General features: G+C 38.2%; 1 protein-coding gene across 3 annotated transcripts in view; it reads left to right on the top strand.

Moving 5' to 3' along the window:
• Nucleotides 1-8,703, top strand: part of KCNMB2 (potassium calcium-activated channel subfamily M regulatory beta subunit 2) — a 307,675-nt gene extending 298,972 nt beyond the window's left edge. For all 3 annotated transcript variants that reach the window (XM_025375855.1, XM_025375854.1, XM_025375853.1), the window contains one exon: nucleotides 6,925-8,703. In XM_025375855.1, the coding sequence (XP_025231640.1) occupies nucleotides 6,925-7,209 (285 nt within the window). In that variant the 3' untranslated portion in view covers nucleotides 7,210-8,703. The remainder of the gene's footprint in view (nucleotides 1-6,924) is intronic.
• Nucleotides 8,704-21,400: the final 12,697 nt, after the last annotated feature.

Below are 21,400 nucleotides of genomic sequence, written 5' to 3'. Positions count from 1 at the left end.
ATCACCCATCTGTGTTTTTTTTTTTTCTGTTTCTCTCTGTACATTCTATATCGTTTATGTTTTTGTCACCTATATACAACATGCTACATGGTATATTGGAGACAATAAATATTGAATGGATTTTATTACATTTCTAACCCCATTTCAAAAATAAGATACTTCCCTCTTTATAAAAAGGCAAATGAAGAACACACCCTTCCCTTGAAGTGATCTGAGAAATTGATAGCTCCCTTCCTACCATCACAAGGAAAGGAGACTGACAGTGAGGTTATTCAGCCAAAAACACTCTCTTATTGCCTCATCCCTTCCCCACATCTTTTATTTTTAAGATGAAGGCATGTCTCTCTTTGCTTCACACAAGCCTAGTAAGGCATGTCTGAAAAAAAGCCCAACAGGTAGTTTCTTAAAACTTCTGTCCATCATGAGAATAAAAATAACTGTTCTAAAGGATTCTGGAAGAGAGGCTAAGGAAAAAAATTTAGTCAGTTCTCCAAAAATTGGAGAGAAGATGCAATTGCTGGCCCTTCATGGCCCAGGTAAGGGAAAGGATGATCAGGAGACATAGACAGGACCCAAGGTTTTTCAGCTGGGAAAGGAAAGAGCATGATCTTGGGTCCATCCCTGTGGTTTTCAGTACTAAAGAGAAGTTTCTGTCTGTCAAGAATTTAAGGATTGGGAAAAGCAATAAGATTTTATTAACAAAACTCAGGATTAAGAGAGATGTAAGTCTAAATCTTCCACTGAATGGCTGCTTCAGAGGTTTGATAGATTTATATAATCACATGTTAAGGCACAAAAGAAAAAATTACCTATAGCCATAGTAAAATATTAACATATTTTTATCAGTACTAAAATATATTGTATATATAAAATTATTACTCATATGTTCTTTCTGTTAAATATCATACAGAGTCTAAAAGCTAAATCTTCCCCTTCCCACACCTCCCACCAAAAAAGAAAGATCTAAAAACGATAGATGTTTATTTTCTATCTAAATTACATTTTTCCAACTAAGTGTATATCTCACTTAGTAAAGTTTTGTTTATTGAAATGCATTCTATGTATTCGAAACCAAAGACATAAAAATGCCCTCTGAACACATGATAAAATCATGAGATAACTAAATCTTCACTCTAAATTCACACCTGCCTAAGAAACATACTCATGACTATTGTTTGAGCCACAGAAACAAAAACCTAGGCTCCTAGTGTAGAATTCAGCATAATGCAAATCTCCTAAGACAAAAAGGCAAGGGACATGAGATGACAGCCATTAAACAGGACTGCTTCTGTCAAAACCATGCAGCTAGTAATTTTGTTCTTCTTAGAGATTCCATAGTTTAGTATGTGATGCTTGACTGAAGACTTTTAGAAGACCATGTGGATATATATGAAATTCCAATAGAAAAACATGTTAATGAAAATTTATTGAGCCTTTATGCATATTCATCATTTAATTGTCACAAAAAAAATCCAAAAAAAACCTGCCATGAAGGCTCTATTAATCCCATTATATAGATTTTAAAAATTTATTCTGCGAGGCCACATAACTTGCCTACAGTCACACAGTAACCAGATCTCCTGAGCACAAGTCAGGAGCTTGTTATACTACTCATACATTCATCATCACCAAAGGACTTATCACCAAAAGACATATCAATAATAAAAGTAGATGATCACCAAAGGACTTATCAATAATAAAAGTAGATGACTGATTGACAAATAGTAGAATTTTAATTCTCAGGGACGGTTAATGGTCTAGTGACAGCTGGTTTATATGTATGTTTAAAATATGACAAGATGAGAAAGAGCTAAAAACACCAGGGGAGAGGACCTTTTCTCCACTGGTATCTGCCTGTTGCTCATATGTGTACCATTGGCCCTGAGGTCCCACGATCAATCGAGTATGAACCATGCCTCATCCATCCAGCCCACATGCATGTAATGAAAGTCCAATGACTTTCAACTTTAATTAGCAGCTCCTGTATTACAGTTCTGCCAGATGGTCTCAATGGTAGTTTATATGAAGAATCTTACCTAGTGACAGAATTATTGCCATTTGTCTGACAAATGTTTATTTAAAAATATATATTTTTAAGCTGAATCAGTTCACAAAAGCATAAGAAAAAGAAAAACTTCACTTTCAATGGAATGCCATTCTTACTGAGATCATTTCAATAACTTAGCACTGTTCACCACTGAAATTGCTACTATAAACTATCTTGGCACAGAAATATACAGATACCTGAAGCATTCATAATCTAAATTGGTTTGGTTTAAATTCAACCAGAAATAGTTTGTCTGTTATTTTTTAAATGCTTTGGTTCAAAAAACATTTCTAAAAACATTAAAGCAATGATCAGGGCATCTTCGAAGATGTCCATCTTCGAAGGACAAAAATTAAGGTATTCCCACACTGCCTTATACCCTTTTGATCCAGAGGCATTCAACTGGTAGGAAATTCGCTTCATGACAGTCAAAGTCCAGTTGTCATACTAAATTATAACTGACTGAAAAATTCTGCTTTCTTGGTGATACTTTCACCCCCTTAGTGCCTTGCTAGTACCAGGGAATTCTCTGCTCCACTCACCTATACAAATGTATTCACATTTATTCTTAGCTGGTTAAATTTTAAGGTGTCAACCAGACCTTGCTACAAGAACATTACATTAAACATGGTTTATGATAAATGCCAGCCTGCTCATCCTTCATTTTTAACTAATCAAAGAACCTTCCTGCTGTTTATAGTCAAATAATTCAATGACTACAGCTCAGCAAAAAAAAAAAAAAAAAAAAAAAAAGCAAGGTGCCTGTGTGCTCACTGATAAAGTCCAGGGAAAGAGTAATTCAAATATATTTCATTAGCCAAAACTCTTTGTTTTTTAAATATTTTGTTTCTGGGAAATCTACTGGTCTACATTTTTCTGAAATTTCAGGCTTCTACCCCAAAACCTGTATCAATGTACCTCAAAGCTCACCTTATCTGTGTCTCTGCATATAGTCATGGAGGTTGTGCATTGCACAGAGGTTCTAATCACATTGTAAAAGTCATATATGTGAATATTTACAGTTACAATTTGTAAATTGGTAAATGACAGTAAGATGTGAGTTTTATAAATAAAATAAATTTATTAGGATAATTTTCCAACTGAAAATGATAATGTTTTGAAGAAGGAGCATAGTGTTTCAGCTCACACTAAAACACTCTATAGATAAGCAGTGATTCTGTCAGAAACTAATTTAATTCTGATAAATCAGATAAGTTAATCATTTGATTTTATATATATATGTATCAAGGGGCAGGACAGTAAAAAGTCTATTGAGAGGTTTTTCCAATAGAGAAGAGAGTTAGCCAAAAACCCAAACATCTCCCAGAAAAGCGATTTAAATCACTTTTTCCAAACTTAAAAAAAAACCCTCATTATTATATCAGTTTTGTCATGGCACATTTATAAACAAAGGAATATAAGTCACAGAGATTTCCTCAGAGATAGCTTTTTTAATTAAAAATGTGTCCAACTATATAACATAAAATAAAAAGAAAAACTACAAGAAAGGTATTTAATTCCATCTGTATCTAGATAAGAAAGAGGAGAAAGGGAAGAGTGAACAGGAAGAGGAACAGAGAGAAAGATTTAAAGCCAGGTGGGGGTTGAGGGAAGGGCAAGGAAGGAAGAGATACAAAAGAAAACAAAATGCAAAGATATAAGTGTGTATTAATCTGTTTTCACATTGCTATAAAGAACAACTGAGACTGGATAATTTATAAAAGAAAAAGGTTTAGTTGACTCACAGTTCTGCATGTCTGGGGAGGCCTCAGGAAACTTACAATCATGATGGAAGGCAAAGGGGAAGCAAGGCATGTCTTCTCATACTGGCAGAAGAGAGAGAACATGAGGGCGGGGGTGCTGCCAAACACTTTTAAACCATCACATCTCATGAGAACTCACTCATTATCATGAGAATAGCATGGGGAAACCACCTCCACGATCTGGTCACCTCCCACCAGGTGCCTCCCTGACACCTGGAAATTACAATTTGAGATGAAACTTGGGTGGAGACACAGAGCCAAACCATATCATTCTGCCCCAGCTCTTCCCAAATCTCATGTCCTCTCTTCCCAAATCTCATGTCCTTTGTACATTTCAAAACCAATCATGCCTTCCCAACAGTCTCCCAAAGTCTCAAATCATTCCAGCATTAACTCAAAATTCCAAGTCCAAAGTCTCATCTGAGACAGGGCAAATCCCTTCCACCTATGAGCCCGTAAAATCAAAACCAAGTTAGTTACTTCCAAGATACGATGGGGGTACAGTTGTTGGGTAAATAGACCCATTCTAAATGGGAGAAGTTGGCTAAAACAAAGGGACAACAGGCCCCATACAAGTCCAAAACCTAGCCAGGCAGTCATTAAATCTTAAAGTTCCAAAATAATCTCCTTTGACTCCATGTCTCACATTCAGGGCATGCTGATGCAAGAGGTGGGTTCCCAAGGCCTTGGGAGCTTCACCCTGTGGTTTGGTTCTGCAGGGTACAGCCCCTGCAGTTGCTTTCCCAGGCTGACTCTGAGTGCCTGCGGCTTTTCTATGCACATGGTGCAAGCTGTCGGTGAATCTATCCTTCTGCGGTCTGAAGGACAGTGGCCCTCTTCTAACAGCTCCACTAGGCAGTGCCCCAGTGGGGATTCTGTGTGGGGACTCCAACCCCACATTTCCCTTTTGTACTGCCCTAGCAGAGGTTCTCCATGAGGGCTCCACTCCTACATCAGAATTCTGCCTGGACACCCAGGCATTTCTATATATCCTCTGAAATCTAGGTGGAAGTTCCAAAACCTTAACTCTTGTCTTTTGCACACCTGCAGTCCCAACAATACCTAGAAGCTGCCAAGGTTTGGGGTTTACACCCTCTGAAGCAATGGCCTGCACTGTACATTGACCCCTTATAGCCACAGCTGGAGCAGCTGGAAAACAGGGCACCAAGTTGCAAGGCAGCATAGAGTAGCAGGGCCCTAGGCCATTTTTCCCTCCCATGCCTCCAGGCCTGTGATGGGAAGGGCTGCTACAAAAATCTCTGACATACCTAGGGACATTTTCCCCATTGTGTTGGCTATTAACATTCAGCTCCTCATTACTTATGCCAATTTCTGCAGGAGGTTTGAATTTCTCCCCAGAAAATGGGTTTTTGTTTTCTACCAACATGGTCAGGGTGCACATTTTCCAAACTTTTATGCTTTTAAACATAAGCTCCAATTTCAAATCATCTATTTGTGAATGCATATAACTGCACATTTCAGGAAAAGCCAGGTCACCTCTTGAATGCTTTGCTGGTTAGAAATTTCTTCTGTCAGATATCCTAATTCATCTCTCTCAAGTTCAAAGTTCCACAGATTTCTATGACAGGGGCAAAATGCTGCTAATCTCTTTGCTAAAGCATGGCAAGCACAACCTTTGCTCCAGTTCCCAGTAAGTTTCTCATCTCCATCTGAGACTACCTCAGTCTGGACTTCTTTGTTCATATCACTATCAGCATTTTGGTCAAAACCATTCAACAAATCTCTAGGAAGTTCCAAATTTTCCCTCATCTTCCTATCTTCTTCTGAGTCCTCCAAACTGTTCCAACCTCTGTCTGTTACCCAATTCCAAAGTTGCTTCCACATTTTCAAGTTATCTTTATAGCAATACCCCACTGGCCTAGTACCAATTCTCTGTATTAGCCTATTTTCACACTGCTATAAAGATATTACCTGAGACTGGGTAATTTATAAATGAAAAAGGTTTAATTAACTCACAGTTCCACATGGCTGGGAAGGCCTCAGGGAACTTACAATCATAGCAGAAAATGAAGGAGAAGCAAGGCACATCTTCTCATGGTGGCAAGCAAGAGAGAGAACATGAGGGAAGAACTGCCAGACAGTTTTAAACCATCTAATCTCATGAGAACTTACTCACTATCATAAGAACAGCGTGGGGGAAACTGCCCCCATGATCCAATCACCTCCCAGCAGGTCTCTCTCCTGACACATGGGATTACAATTCAAGTGAGATTTGGGAGGGGACACGGAACCAAACCATATCAAAGTGTGTAGAAATAAAGAGAGGAGAGACATGTAAAAGAGGTAGCCAAAGAAAAGAGAGGTGAAAAGATCAAAAGAAAGGTAGCGTAAGTTCTCAGGTGAGTGGTGATTAAAGAACTGTTTTATTCTTCCTTGGCTTATAGGAAAAGCTGTTTTATTTTTCCTTGGCTTATAGGAAAAGCTGTTTTATTTTTCCTTGGCTTATAGGAAAAGCTACTTTGGCATGCTAAATGGGTCTGACCCACTCATCTCAGCTTTTTAACTATTCAATATTCCTACACATCACAGATTTCTTTTTCAGTAATTCAACAGAAGTGTGGCTGTTTTTTTTATGACAGTTGCAAGGTAACCAAATAAAATGAAACCAAGAAAAAACGATAAGAGTAAACTACTTTCCCCGAGAGAACTTTTATGTTATGTGGACAGATGTGGACAGACAAAATGATGGCAGAGTTGACATTCTGATTCCAAAGAGAAGTATGTTCAATAGAAAATAATTAAAACCGATCATACCTAGCTATGGCAAAAAGAATCCTGGGAATCATTTAATTTATTTTATGTACGCAACATGGAATGATTAAATCAAGCTAATTAACATATCTATCATTTTATTTCAATCAATAAATAGTATATGGGTGAGCAATCAAGGGACATCTTGGTCAGATACCTTAAAACATTGTTTTAATCAATGTGTTATTTATTAGGGTTTCCCAAGGCACCAGTTTGAATATGAAAAGAATAATCACCATGGTTGTTTCACAGATCACTAATTTGAACACAATACTCCAACCCCGCCTAGAGTCTGAAACACACAGAATATCTTCTAGTAACAGTTTATCTTATTCTCCACAGTGCTCCTATATACCTAAGTGTGGAAAAAATTTTGAAGAATCCATGTCCCTGGTGAATGTTGTCATGGAAAACTTCAGGAAGTATCAACACTTTTCCTGCTATTCTGACCCAGAAGGAAACCAGAAGAGCGTTATCCTAACCAAACTCTACAGTTCCAACGTGCTGTTCCATTCACTCTTCTGGCCAACCTGTATGATGGCTGGAGGCGTGGCAATTGTTGCCATGGTGAAACTTACACAGTACCTCTCCCTACTCTGTGAGAGGATCCAACGGATTAATAGATAAATGCAAAAGTGGATAAAATAATTTCTGTTAAAGCTCAAATACTGTTTTCTTCCATTCTTCACCAAAGAACCTTAAGTTTGTAATGTGCAGTCTGTTATGAGTTCCCTAATATATTCTTATATGTAGAGCAATAATGCAAAAGCTGTTCTATATGCAAACATAATGTCTTTATTATTCAAGAGAATAAATAACTGTTTTGTGTTGGTTGGTGGTTTTCATAATCTCATTTCTGTACTGGAACTAGTACTTTCTTCTCTCATTCTGCCAAAATAGGGCTCAGTTATTCATTTGCCAAGCTTTGTGGAGGAATGTAGGTGACATCAATGTGAAAAAGTCTGTGTTCTGAGTTGTCAGATCTCTTGAAGACAATATTTTTCATCACTCATTGTTTACTAAAGCTACAGCCAAAAATATTTTTCTTTTCTTATTCTAAACTGAGCCCTATAGCAAGAGAAAGGACCAGACTTCCTAATTAAAGGAAGTTAGGTACTTTCCTTGTATTTTTTACCATATCACTGTAAAGAAGAGGGGAAACCCAGCCAGCTACTTTTTTTCGTCACTTTTTATTCATAACTTCAGATTTTTAAAACTAATTTCCAAAATACAAGCTGTTTTCATTAGCCAATTCTATAATATCTTCCTGTGATTTATGTAGAAAATGAACAGACCCCTTTTCCATTTAAGACCCTTCTACTGTGTGAAGAGATGATACCTACAAGGAGTATCATTACCTGTGAGTTGACTGAATGTTGGTAGGTGCTCCATTACAATCCAGAAAAGCCTGTGTTACTGACACTTGTGTGGAAATCTTTATTTCATTTGAATTTACCCGTTAGATGGTAAAATTAAGATGCTACTTGCTGGTAAAAATTGGTGGACCGGTTTCAATGGGTAAATCTGTTGTAGCAAATTAATGTGTTGGAATATTGCTCTTTGGGAATTTGTGTTTAAGTTAATGAATGTGTAGTATCTCCTTCTGACAAGTGTTCCCTATTGGGATTTTAAAGCTATGTGCACAGAATACTAGTCTCTTCTACATGTTTTATTTTTCTATTTACAACTCCCTTTTTTGTTGTTATATTTTATACACAGAATAGATCTTTTTTCTAACACATATTTGAACTGAATAACAGACTTAAAGAAAGCCTTTGTTCACATTACTATTTACTTATTGTGTTTGGGGGAAAATATGAGGGATTGATTTTAAATAAAAAGCATTCCATCTTTCATTTAATATCAATATCAAAAGAAGAAGACAAACATCTATCTTTCTCATCTATATTTAAGTACCTTTTTGTAATGTAGTATCAAAGTATTTTAGGTATTGCAAAATTTTACAAATCATTTGTGGAATGAATGGTAAAACTAATCTGATGAAGTGGAAAATTATTCTGCAATATTGTAATTCATAGTTTGACTTTTCATAAGCAAATAAATCCTTAGGATGTAATCAGGACTTCAAATGTGTAATTAAAATTTCTTTTAAAAAATCTATTAAATTGCAAGATTTGAATACTTCTTGCATTCTGAGCTGACCAGCCCATGTTAGTCCAAAAATTTGTATTTCACTACCTTTAAAAATATTTTGAGTGATGACAAAGAAAGTTTCTTTTTTTTAACACCCAAACACATACACATAATGTTGTGACCATTTGAAAAATAGGATGAAAAATTCTTTTATTTCTACTCTACTTTAAAACATATAATTCTGAAGATACTAAAGAATTACTTGAGACTATAGAGTTGAAAATGTGCAGTCTTTAATGTTTTTTAGGCTTCCCTTCAAGTGATCCAAGGGTGAAATATATGTGAGTGAAATTATCAGATGGGTTATTTTATTTTTACTTAACTCTGAATTTTTATTAAAAATTCCCAAATAATGTTTAAGATAACAATGTAGAAATTTTTAAATAATGACACCAAAAAGATTAACTGGTGCCTTCTAGAATCCCAATACAGCAACAGCCCCTTCAAGAAATTTAGATATATACACAATTAATGCTCATTATTAAAAGAGAAAGATCTGGGACTAATGATGTTTTAAATGCTTTGCATATGTTAACTAATTCAATCATTTAACAACTCTATTGGAGGAGGTATTATTATTATCTCATCCTACAGATGAGAATGTTGAAGCTAAGAGATGTTAAAGAATTTCCCCAAGGCTATACACATACTAAGATGGTGAAGATGTAAGAAAATAGTCTGTAACTTCCCTGCTATGGTGACCATTTCCATGACTTTGGCATCTTTTAGATAACACTGGGGGAATCTGAGGCTTTGAAAAAATTATAGGAGTGAAGAAAAAGCATTGAACTGGAAGTCAAAGACTTCACTGGAGATATGGTGACCAGATGACTTTAAAGTTCTCAATTAGTCTTTTGACTCCTTTGACTGTAAAATTAGGAGATGAGGTCAGCTGATCATCAAGGTCCCTTTTAACACAAACATTCCATCCTAGGTATGTGGAAGGAGGAATGAATACCATTTGCTAACCTTTGGCGCACAGGTCTGATCCTCAAACAGAATCTGTATATATTAATCTATGGATTACAAAACAGCTTTTCTATTGATATTGCTAGTAAGTCTCATTTTTAAGTCCTAAAGCTGTATTTCCGTCTGCTAGAAGCAGAGCTCTGATCTCCATATTATTCATCAAGAATGACTTCCCTAAATGGTATAAACGTTTACACTTTCAAATCACTTTCATTATCCAATTGGCACATCCCATCTAAAACTTTATTGATTTCAGAGTCTCTGAGTTGCAATTGTATTAAAATCCAGAAATGGTAAATGTACCAATGATTGCTTGGAAATAGCTATAATAAAATATATGATTCTGTAGAAAGCTACTGGCAAAACACTAGCTGATGGTAATGACAGTGTAGGCAATCATAAAATACCTCTTCTGTAGACCACGTGACATTTAGAGTTCCAGCAGGCTACCCTTTCCCATTGCTGTGAATGACCATGCTGACCATGCTGTGAATGCATGGCATTTATAAAGCAAATATTATTTTCAGGATGTCAAGCCATAAATTTCTTACCACATTTCTGTGGGTGAAACAACACTGTAATCATTCCACTGGCATTAAAAGTGAGGCCAGCAGGATAGCAAAAACAATATGAGTAATTCACTCAAGTGAGTTAAAACAATAATTTTAAAGCAAAGGTTTGTTATAATACAAGCATAGTTAAATTTCCTCTGCCCTCCACCAAAACACTGAAATGAACAATGTTTAAGTAAGTAAGGTGGTTCTCATTGTCCGTATAAGGAAGAAGGTATGATTAAAGGGTAGACAATGTTCCTTCTCTTCTTAACTTCTGCTCTTTTCTCTCTCCCTTATAAAATAATTTAGTAAGAACAGTCACAGTTCTACAATAACCACTTCGATGTGTGGATCATGTAGGAAAGTAAACTCAAGAAAGAGTTTCAGGACTCCCCCGAAAAGTTTGCCAGCACGATAAGCACAGCAGAACTGAAGAAATAACTTCTATGTTAAATCTGTCCCACCTTTCCATATTTGAAGTAACTGTAAGAAATAATACAAAGTATACAACACTGCCTTATATTTTAAGAATACCTTTGTAATCTACTAGAAGGCTCAACAAACACACATGAAAAAAAAATAGAGAACAATTAGGTATCTAATCCACATGGGTGGGGATAATATTTACAAAGTATTGATATGGGGCTTAAATGGCTTATGTATGTCAATATCAAGCATTGTATACAGCATATAATAGACATACTAGTAATAATAGTAGTTACTATAATTAATAATAAAGGTACAAGTGGTATTAGTATATCCACTAGTAGTATATAGTCTCTTGGAGCTAGAATAGCTCTAAAATGTCATTTTGCCCAAAACGCACATCAATAAATTCCTTCCACAAGATTTTAAGCAGGAATCATCTAGCAATATAAATGGTTACTACCTGAATCCTGCCAGTGATGGGATAGGTCACCACTTAATGCTAAAATGTTTTCCTCATAACAAGTGGAAATCTGTCTCCCTGTAATATCTACCAACCAAATCCACACAATAAAATCAATACTCCTGCACTGACTTATTTTATTAGCGTTATTTTATTGAAATGAAGGAGGGGATGGGGAAGAGTAATTTCCATTTGTCTCAAACATAAGACCAAGAAAAGTAACCCATTCAGACAGAATTGTGACATAAAGGGAATTTATGAAGGTAGTACAAAGGGCATCCATTTTAAAAGTTAAGAATGTACCCATTAGAACCTAAATATTCATGTATGAGTTAAACTGATGAACTAGCTAACTCCTTCTGATGTCTATATTAGTTTTAATCCTGCACCATCTCTTAAGTATGATTTGGCCTTCTGAAAAGTAACACTGCTGAAACTCTACAATATGTTCTAATTCAATTTGGTAACAACCAGATTCATATTACTTGAGAGCACAGCTGTGCTCCTAACAAAATATTACTACAATTGCCGTGGTTTTGTCTCGGCTAAGGTACTATGAATTCTGCACTGCAGTGCCAAAGTATTGGAAGAAAATGTCAGTCTGTGAATTCCAGTTGTGACTTTGTGATAAGTGTCTCATTTAGGTGGAAAAAGAAGTCATTCTCTCAAACAATATAATCACTTAGGGTTTCCAGAACTGTTTTTTTAACCTTGAAACAAATGTAAGCCCCAAGCCCTTGCAAGTTGTAGTATAACTTGTTACCAACATAGTATATGAAGAGACCACAGAGAAAGCTTCAAAGTCCTCTATACCTTCTACACAACTTCACCAACTAGTATATAGCATTACTAAAAATTTGTTTAGGTAGCAGACAAAACTTACCTTCATAAAATCCTCTGTCTCTCTCTCTCTCTCCCCCTCAGTGTTTTTCCTTTTTTTGATCACACCTTTAAACACATACCAGCAAAGATAATCTCCAGCAACTACATGTTCACAAAATCCCTATTTCTATAGTTACAGAAGGAGAAAACCCCAGTATTAATATCAGTCCTTGCAAAAGCCAGATCCCTTTGTATCTCTTGTCCACTACTGGGCCCACCAGTATGGCTCAGAGGATAGTAAAGTCTTTTGGGCCAGACTTATCGCATGGCATTACATGCCCACTTCTGTAATGATGGAGGTAGGGCATGTGATTAGCTGCCACACTAAATGGAAGTCAGATAATTCCTCAAAGGTCAACTGGTGTATGTAAAGAACAGAAGAAGGGATGCTGGGCAAGTAAGAACAACAGATGTCCACTACAGGAAATGTGGGGAGAGAAAAAAAAAAAAAAAAAAACTTACACCAGATTCTTGTCCTGAAATCTTCTGCCAGATTTTGGTTGAAGGTCCCACATGTATGGGAAGGAAAGCAAGTATTACTGAAAGCGTAAAAGAGCAAAAGAACCAGTGCTCAAAATTTACTTTGCAATTTTTCCATGCATGAGTCACTCAGTAATCTCATACAATGTAAAAGGGGAAAAAGCATTTCTGATTTTCACTAAGTGAAAGATGCAGGAACATTTTTATTTTAGCAGAAGACAAGAAGTTCCCTTAGAAAAAGATAGTGGGGGGCAACTGATATAATAATAAGAGTTTATAGGAAATGAAACCTAGTTTAAGAGAAAGGAAAGAAGTGATAATATATTAGGAAAGATTCAGAACTTTAAAACTCTAATTTAAGCAACCATTGCTATTCACCAGATGCTAAGGAATTTCTCTGCATTTTTCTTAAGGCTGTTGTCCCTTGGGTTGAGTAATACCTATTTGGTCTAGCAATTGCCTTGTTACCTGCTTATTTTGGAGTAAATCAACTTTAAGGAGCACAAAGAAGATGAAGGAATGAATTATCTTTCTCCCTACCTCTTAGTTTTTTTCCCACATCATAACATTTAAGAAAGTGAGTCCTCCTTGGACCATCTAGTGATATTTCTTATCACAGATAAACCAACAGAAAGCATTACTCACCAACTGGAACCCCACCTACTATTTGCAACACTGTGGTTATTTCAGCACCTCATCATCCATATGATAACCTCATGTGAGGTCTGCCCAAACCTATCAGCCTCTTCTAGTTGGACAATTATCACATTTCAACCTTTTTACTTGCTGCATTAAAATTCTAACAGTCTCCACCAGGCAGCTGCAAACCCTGACACTTAGCTCCTTCTCATGGTGAGCAAATAAAATAGGACCTCCCTGTGCCTTCTGGAGCATGACAGAAGTATCATTTCAGAGCAATTGACAGTGTCTGTCTCTAACCAAAAGCATTCAGCTGCTGTAGCTAACATCTAGCAATACTGAGAAGAAAACAGGGAGTTCAGACTGGTGACTGATGTAAAATAGGTCCCTTCCTTTCCAACAGTTGTGACAGATGCAGAATTTGGTGCCAATTCTACATTTAGGTCCATCTCCAGAAAGTCATAATTAGCTGTGAAGTCTCAGCATTCCTAGAAAAAGTGAATGCTCTAAATACAGCTCAGGTATATGCCAACAGAAATTCCAGGAGCCAGATCTAGGCTGGCCAGTCGGGGCCCCTTGTTACTGATTCGTTTTGTGCTAACACTAACAGAGGCTTTCCCTTTTCCAATTCTCGATTTATTTGAAGATGTCACACGATCTGGCTGAATACATAACCCTTTGAATACTAACAATCCTCAAGTTCACCTGGCAAACATCCAAAACTGTTTAGAAGCTTTCACTTGGTATGTCTGAGAAGCCACATGTCCAAATTATCCAACGTGAAAATACACAACTGTCTCCTCTCTTAAGAAGGAAGTCTTTTAATAGTTGAGTAGCTCAGAAACTCCTGGCGTTAACCATCAAACTTGATTTGCAAAAATCCCAGGGAGAACTGGAACAAAGGAACTCTGGAAGACCAGGGAAAGCCAGCAATTTAATTTACCTCTGATATCACTGTAGTCCAAGATCCCCGAAAAGCAGCCACTGGAAAATTACAAGCTATCTTCATGTGGTCATTCTTGCCATTTCCATTTCTGTTTTATGGGAAGCAGTAAGTCAAACCCAGCCCAAACTCTTGCGTTTGCAGGAATCAAAGCAAGCTAAAAGGAGGAGATTTCTCATTCAACAAGGGACTGCAGACCAGCCTTTATTAAGGAAGACTTACACTCCTAAGAAAAACTACTAACGTTTTGCTGCTGCAGATGACTTGGATTGTGCAGGGAACTGGCCCTTCAAGTCTGTTTCCCACTGTCACCTTATACCTCAGCCATTCCAGTCAAAGGCCATTCCCAATGTTCCAAATTGTTCACACCTCTGGGCTTTTGCACTTACTGTTTCCTCTGCTTCAGCCTTCTCTGATCTCCCTTCTCTCCACTTGGCTAACTCATACTCATCTTTTAAGGTTTAGCTCGAACCTCATTTGCACCAAGAGGTGATTCCTAACCTCCTGTGTCCCAGGCTAGTTGCCTATCTTCTATGTTTCACAAACACCCTGTTGCAGTGCCTCCAAACTCTTAGTATACACTCTTAAAAATAATAATAATTATATATCCTACTGTATTTGTCTGTTCTCATGCTGCTAATAAAGGCACACTCAAGGCTGGGGTAATTTATAAAGGAAACAGATTTAATTGACTCAGTTCCAAATGGCTAGGGAGGCCTCACAATCACAGCAGAAAACGAAGGAAGAGCAAAGGGTCATCTTACATGGCGACAGGCAAGAGAGCTTGTACAGGAGAACTCTCATTTACAAAAACATCAGATCTCGTGAGACTGACTACCTCGAGAACAGTATGAGGAAAACTACCCCCACGATTCAATTATCTCCACCTGGCCCCACTCTTGACACATGTGGATTATAACAATTCAAGGTGAGATTTGGGTGGGGACATATAATTATTATTTTTTTAAGAAAGTGCACTAAGAGTTTGGAGATCAAGTAGAAAGATGCACACAGCATGTTTCACAACAATAAAAGATTCTTAAGACAAGTTTCATCTCTCCTATAGTTTTTCCTAGGACTGCCCCAGCCTTAGCTCTGCCAAATAGAATCTCACAACTAAGGTCAGTTTCAGGAAGATTTAACAGCATCCAGATCAGAGGAATGGGGATGAGTCATCAAGAGACTAATGTGGGTTTTTATCACTTGCTCCCAGTTCCTTTCAGGGAGCAACCTCTGAGGAGGATTCCCACCCACTGCCCCAAGTGGTGAAAGAAGGGATTTGATCCCAGTATTGAATCTCATCTGGCATGTCTGAAATCCCAGAAACTATTAACATAGAGGCATGAGGCTGAGCAAGGACGTGTCTGAGTTTAGAAAATTCAGAGTCACCCAAAAAGAAAACAAGAGGTACAGGGAGAGATGCAGATGAGCAGTAGAGAATGAATATATACATTTGAGCCAGGGTTGTTAACAACAAGGCTATATGCAAGAGTGCCAGAGATTGAATCCAAGTTCCTCTGTTTTTTCCCCAGAAAAGAGTCAAGAACTGGGCTCTGATTAAACACACACTCTAAGTATGTTCACACTTTTATGCAAGGATTATCCAGCATTTATTTTAACTTCAGATTAAGGGCATAAACATGAGCTATCAATTCAGAAAGTGAAAATATTATTTATCCTTTACTTTCTCTCTCCAATTTCTAACAAACTGAAAAAAGTAAGAAGAAAATTACCTGATATATGGCTAAATGTTATTATACTGGAAACATCTTTATTCTCCTAAAAAGAAAGAAGGACTATAGATGACCAACATTTTCTCCATATGATGAAACACTTTCTGCTCTCACAAAAATAATTTGATTACTCAGAAAGTCTGATGTGGTGGGAAAAGGGCCATAGTGTTTCAGAAGTCTACATAAAACACACACACACACACACACACACACACACACACACTGGAAGAAATGACTTATTCATGTTTTTCACTAGGCAGGACACATCTACATCCTGAATGAGTTGCAGCTGCTCTGTTCTACACATTTTGAAGAGGGTGAAGGTAGGGGATAGAGGTTTCAGAAACTGTCCCTTCTTATAAATAAGTCATGATTGATTACTATCATAATTAAAATATAGAATAAGAAAACTCTGATGTTCAAAGAAAAGGATCAAGATATTGATGTTTTTCTGCCTAAAAGGAAATCAGTCATAGGTTCAGACATCAGTATAATTGACTGGAAATTAAATAAAATAGCAAGAAGCTAAAAACACACCAGAAGTGTCATACCACAATCTGGGACCATTTTTCCCACCAGTGCTTAACATAAGCTTCAAGAGTTGGGAAAGCGAATTGCCAGCCACAGCAGAACATTATAAGCCCCTTTCTGCTCTCTGCGGGTTCGAGCTGCTCCGTTAGTCTGTTCAGCTGGGTTCTGGCATTGACTGCCCAGGGACGGAACGAGGGCCTGACTCACTTATATGTATTTGACATTGTCAGGATTTTTTCTTCAAATAAATAAAATATGCCACAAGTCATGTAAGTGTTTAAATGTCACAATTTGTCACATAACAAGGCCTCTTCTGTAACATTTTTTCAAATGTCAGTGTCATTTCCTGGGCAAATCACAGAGGGAAGCAGGTTTCCTAACATCCTGGCCAAAACTGGTTGAGTTCCTAGGTGGCTCCGTGTCAGGGTCCTTTCCTGACATGACTTATGGGACTATTTGGAGAGTGCTTTTCTCATGTCATAAAAGGTGGACAAGAAAAACCTCAGAAAGATTTGCTGTAGGCATTCGGGATGTCCACTGAATAAACGTCAATTATTACAGCCTAAAACTTAATCCTATAGAGTAAGGGTGGATGTTTGGCACATGGTCAAAAATAATGAAAAGGGAGACAACCATGGTGACAGGTGATGTAGAAACAAAGGGACCAAGAAAAATGCCCCAGTATTAGCTGAGCCTCTGGGAATTCACCTGCAAAGAAAGCACTCCCCTGAAAAGTGGGATTCAGTGTCATCTATGCCCAGGTGCAATCATTGACTTAAAGGTATGTCCAGTTATCAGTAAATAAGTATAAATTACAGAAAAGAACATTACACATCATGTTATGGCATATGCCAGGTTTCTACAATACAATACAGATATATATATATGAAAAATACAACACCTTCTCTTAAAAAGAAACTTTCCTAGAGAATACCTAAATCGCTCAACACAGGCATGCAAATATATTTTGAGATGTCACCAGTGTGGTGGGATGGGAAAGGCACTGGACTTGGAGCCAGTGGATCCAGTCTTTGTCTCAGCTCTTTCCCATCTCCAGCTAAGGAAGTAAGTTTCCTAACCTCTCTCATGTCTCAGCTTTCTCCCTTACAAGATGATGATGAAAATAATGTCTTTCACCTTCATATTAGATGATTATTATGAAAATTGAATGAGATAATGTGTTTGAAAATACGGACTGTCCACAGCAGGATTTTTGCCTTTTGGAGTTTTCAAGGAACTCCATTCATGCCCAGGGCTTTAATACCTTCAAATATCAAGTGACATCCCCAAATTTGTACATCCAGTTGTTGCCTCCTCCCTAAATCTCAGAGCTCTATTTTCATCTGCCTCTGGACATCTCTACCTGGATAGCCTTCAGACACTTATAACTTAGTATGTCCAACTGAAATAGTCCTTTTTCTAAACACACACTCTCTCACACACCCCAATCCCTGACCCCAACATATTCCCACCACAGTTAAAGTCACTACCCTCCACCCAAATCCTCAGATTCACCCTACATATCTCAATTTCCTTCAAGTAGGCACCTAACCACACCCAGTCACCACGTGCAAAGCAGCTTCACTGTGCACTGGTTATCAAATTGTCTGAATCCAGTGATACAGAACCCTCACATATAATAAGTTACTTACAAAGAGGCAGCAAGGGACAACAGGAGGCTAAGATTCATTGTAAGCTGGCCCCCCAAGGCTCAGGGCAAATGGAGTCATGATCGCACATGCCTACTGGCGCCAAAGCTGAGGAACTCCAGAAAGCAGCCCACCCTAGATTTTATACCTTGGGGTCATGTGATTTGCTAGGCTGAAGCATTGAAAGACATCCAGTTTCTAGGGGAGACTAGAACAGAGACTGAGCTGTTCCAGCCAGTCCCTCCTTATCTCAGGATGTTGCATTCTCAGCACATCCTATAGTTATTCTTGAGAACTACAAGTGACAAAGATGGAGAACTGAGTCAGTCCAAGGCCATCCACAAAAGTGCCCTGCACCATGTAGCACTGATCCTATGTCCTAAAGGCCTGTTAGGTCAGCCCCTTCTTTTCTATATAGACTGTTGTTCTCCTAGTTGCTGTAGCCTCAAACCACTCATCCTACCTGCAATCTCTCCACTGTCCCTTATTCCAATTCATCCTCTACATTGTCACCAGAAAGAACTTTTGTAAATATATATCTGATCATATCAAACCCCGAGCAAAACCATGCAGTGACTTCCCATTGCTTTGCGATTTTGTTTGAAGATCTACACGAACTTCATGCATTCATCCCACATTACATGTTTGATTTCATCTCCCTACCTCTTCCCCATACCCCCACTCACCAGACGGCTCTGTTCTAGTCACACTGAACCTTCTTCAAACACAGATGACTTTCTCAGCCTCTTTGCCTATCCTGCCCCCTAGTGTCGGTAAAGGGATTGGTGAGAGCATACACTCAGGGGTCCAAAGGCTGGGTTCAAATCTACCCTGGGTGTGTTACTTGTTTTGGTTTGGATTCACGCACAACTTTGGATTCACCCAGAAGCAGACTGAGACAAGGATTCAAGGGCTAGCAGTTGATTTGAGAAGCTTGGAAAATACCAGCAGGGGAATAGGGAAATGAGAAAGGGAAAAAACTTTGGAACATTATCATGCCAGCTACCTCTATGACGGCTGACATTTTATCCCACAGGGAAACTGTGCAATAGCAAAGAACTTGTGCCCCAGAGCTATGCCACCTAAGAGTTAGCCACCTGAGAGGCAACGTTCCTCAGTTACTAATACACCAGTTCCTGTCAGCCACTGGTTGAGGGTGAAACTAGTGGATGGAGGTGGGGGATTGGAATATGGGCCTCTGCCATATTCGTAAACCTCTCTATGTCTCAGTTCTCCCACTCCAAAAGCTGTCATAACACTAGTACCTACCTTTTAGAGTTATCGTGAGGATTACATGAGCTAATATATGTAAAGTACTAACGACAGTGCCAAGAACTTAGTAATCACTACATAAATTTTAGTTGTTGCTGTTAGTATTAATCTCTTACTGTGACCTAGTCTGTCACATTAAACATCTGCTGGCAGGAAAATACTCTCCTAGCTCCAAATGCATGTTCCTATCCTGGCATTTCCCACCTTACTTTTGATCATATTTGTAGGTGTCTTTCTTTTCTACTAGATAGTGTTCCGAGAGAAAGCTTTGTCAAATTCTATGCCTAGCACAAAGTAGACACCAAGTGTTTGTAGAACTGAGTTGAACTAAGTTGTCTTTCAATAATACTTGTTTCTATTTTGTGCCAAAGAAAACAAGAACGCAGGAAAGAGTTATAGCCAGAAAAAGCACCAAAGAAAACAGAAAGGGAGTATTCACTCAACATGCATTAATAGTAAGGGCTCAGTTAATATTTGTTGAATGAATTTAAATGTGAATATAAATTGAGCCCCTCTGTGTATCAGGCATTATGCTAGGCACTTAGACTACAACAATGATTATATCAAGGTCCCTGACTATGAGAAGATGAGAGAGGATACACAGACTAACAAATGAAAGGAATAGACATCACTGAGTTAAAGAGAAGTTGGGAAAAGACAAGGACAGCCAAGGATAGTCATTGGTTTTGGTCAGTGCTCATGAGCTACTATGTGTTATACAGTCATGACCAAAACTGGACTGGACTCTGAAGCTTCAGGAACTTTCCTGGCATCCTGATGGCACAGGTTTCCTTCTCAGGTACTGAGTATTTCTAATTCCATGGGGTCAGCTCAGCACATCAGAAAATACCACCAGTTCAAGTCCAGACGTGCCCCTTTGTTGACTTTCACTTAAATCACATGACCATAAATTCAGTCTGGTCACATTATACAAAAGAATAAAAAATATCTTGAAAAGATGTGTTTTCTCAAAACTCTTCATGCACTGATACGGAATATTTGCAAGAGATTTATTAAGTAAAAGAAGCAAGGGAGAAGCCAGTATGTAATTCTGGCTTCAAGTACATAGGATGATTGTGGATGCCACTCAGCCTCTTTCCCTAGCCATTCCCCATCACCCAATGGGCTCATAAAAATGTGGTCATTGAGGCAGAGATTAAATTTATGTGTAGGTTCAGTAATATAAATTCCAAGCTACAGCCACCAATGAAAGCTCAATCTGCCCGCATCAGAGAACAACACTGAGTCTCTGACATGACACCATTCATAGGGTGATCAATTTGGTTGCAGGTTGATTACTCTGGACCACTTCCATCATCATTAGGGGCAGAAATTTGTTCTTACTGGAATAGAAACTTACCCTGGATAGGAATTTGCCTTTACTGCACAAAATAATTCTGCTGAAAATGCCGTCTTTTGACTTACAGAATGTCTTATCCCTAGTATTCTACTCTCCGGCATTGCTTCTGGTTAAGAACTCACTTTACAGCAAATGTAGTGCAGCAATGGACCCGGGCTCACGGAATTCACTAGTCCTATCATGTTCCCCACCATTCTGACCAGCTGGTTTGACAGAGCGGTGGAATGGCCTTCTGAAGACTCAGTTACCACACCAGTTGGTTGGCAAAGCCTTGCAGGGCTGGGACAATGTTCTCCAGAAAGCTGATTATGCTCTGAATCTGCATCCAATATGTGGTGCTGTTTCTCTGATAGCCAGAATTCAAAAGTCCAGGAATTAAGGGGTAGAAATGGGAGTGGCATCACTCAAAGTTAGCCCTAATCATTCACTAGCAAAAATGTTGCTTTTCATCTCATGACTTCCCATCCCCAGCAGACCTCTGCCCTGCTGGTCCAAAGGTCTTAGTGTCAAAGAGAGTACAATGCTTCACTACACTGTATGATTTCACCACACTGTCAGTTAAGACTGGCACTTAGCCACTTACTACTCATGGCCCCGAATCAACAGGCAAAGAGGGATTTACTGTACTAGCTGGCGAGATTGATGTTAATTACCAAGGGGAAAAAAAAAAACGGGTTGCTATTACACAATGAGTGTACAGAACAGTATGTGTTGGAATACAGGCGATCCCTTATGGCCTCAGTCTCCAACCTGTTTGGCACCA

The sequence above is a fragment of the Theropithecus gelada genome, chromosome 2 (assembly GCF_003255815.1).
Source record: "Theropithecus gelada isolate Dixy chromosome 2, Tgel_1.0, whole genome shotgun sequence".
Classification (NCBI taxonomy): Eukaryota; Metazoa; Chordata; class Mammalia; order Primates; family Cercopithecidae; genus Theropithecus; species Theropithecus gelada.
This window is presented reverse-complemented; position numbering and strand designations above follow the sequence as displayed.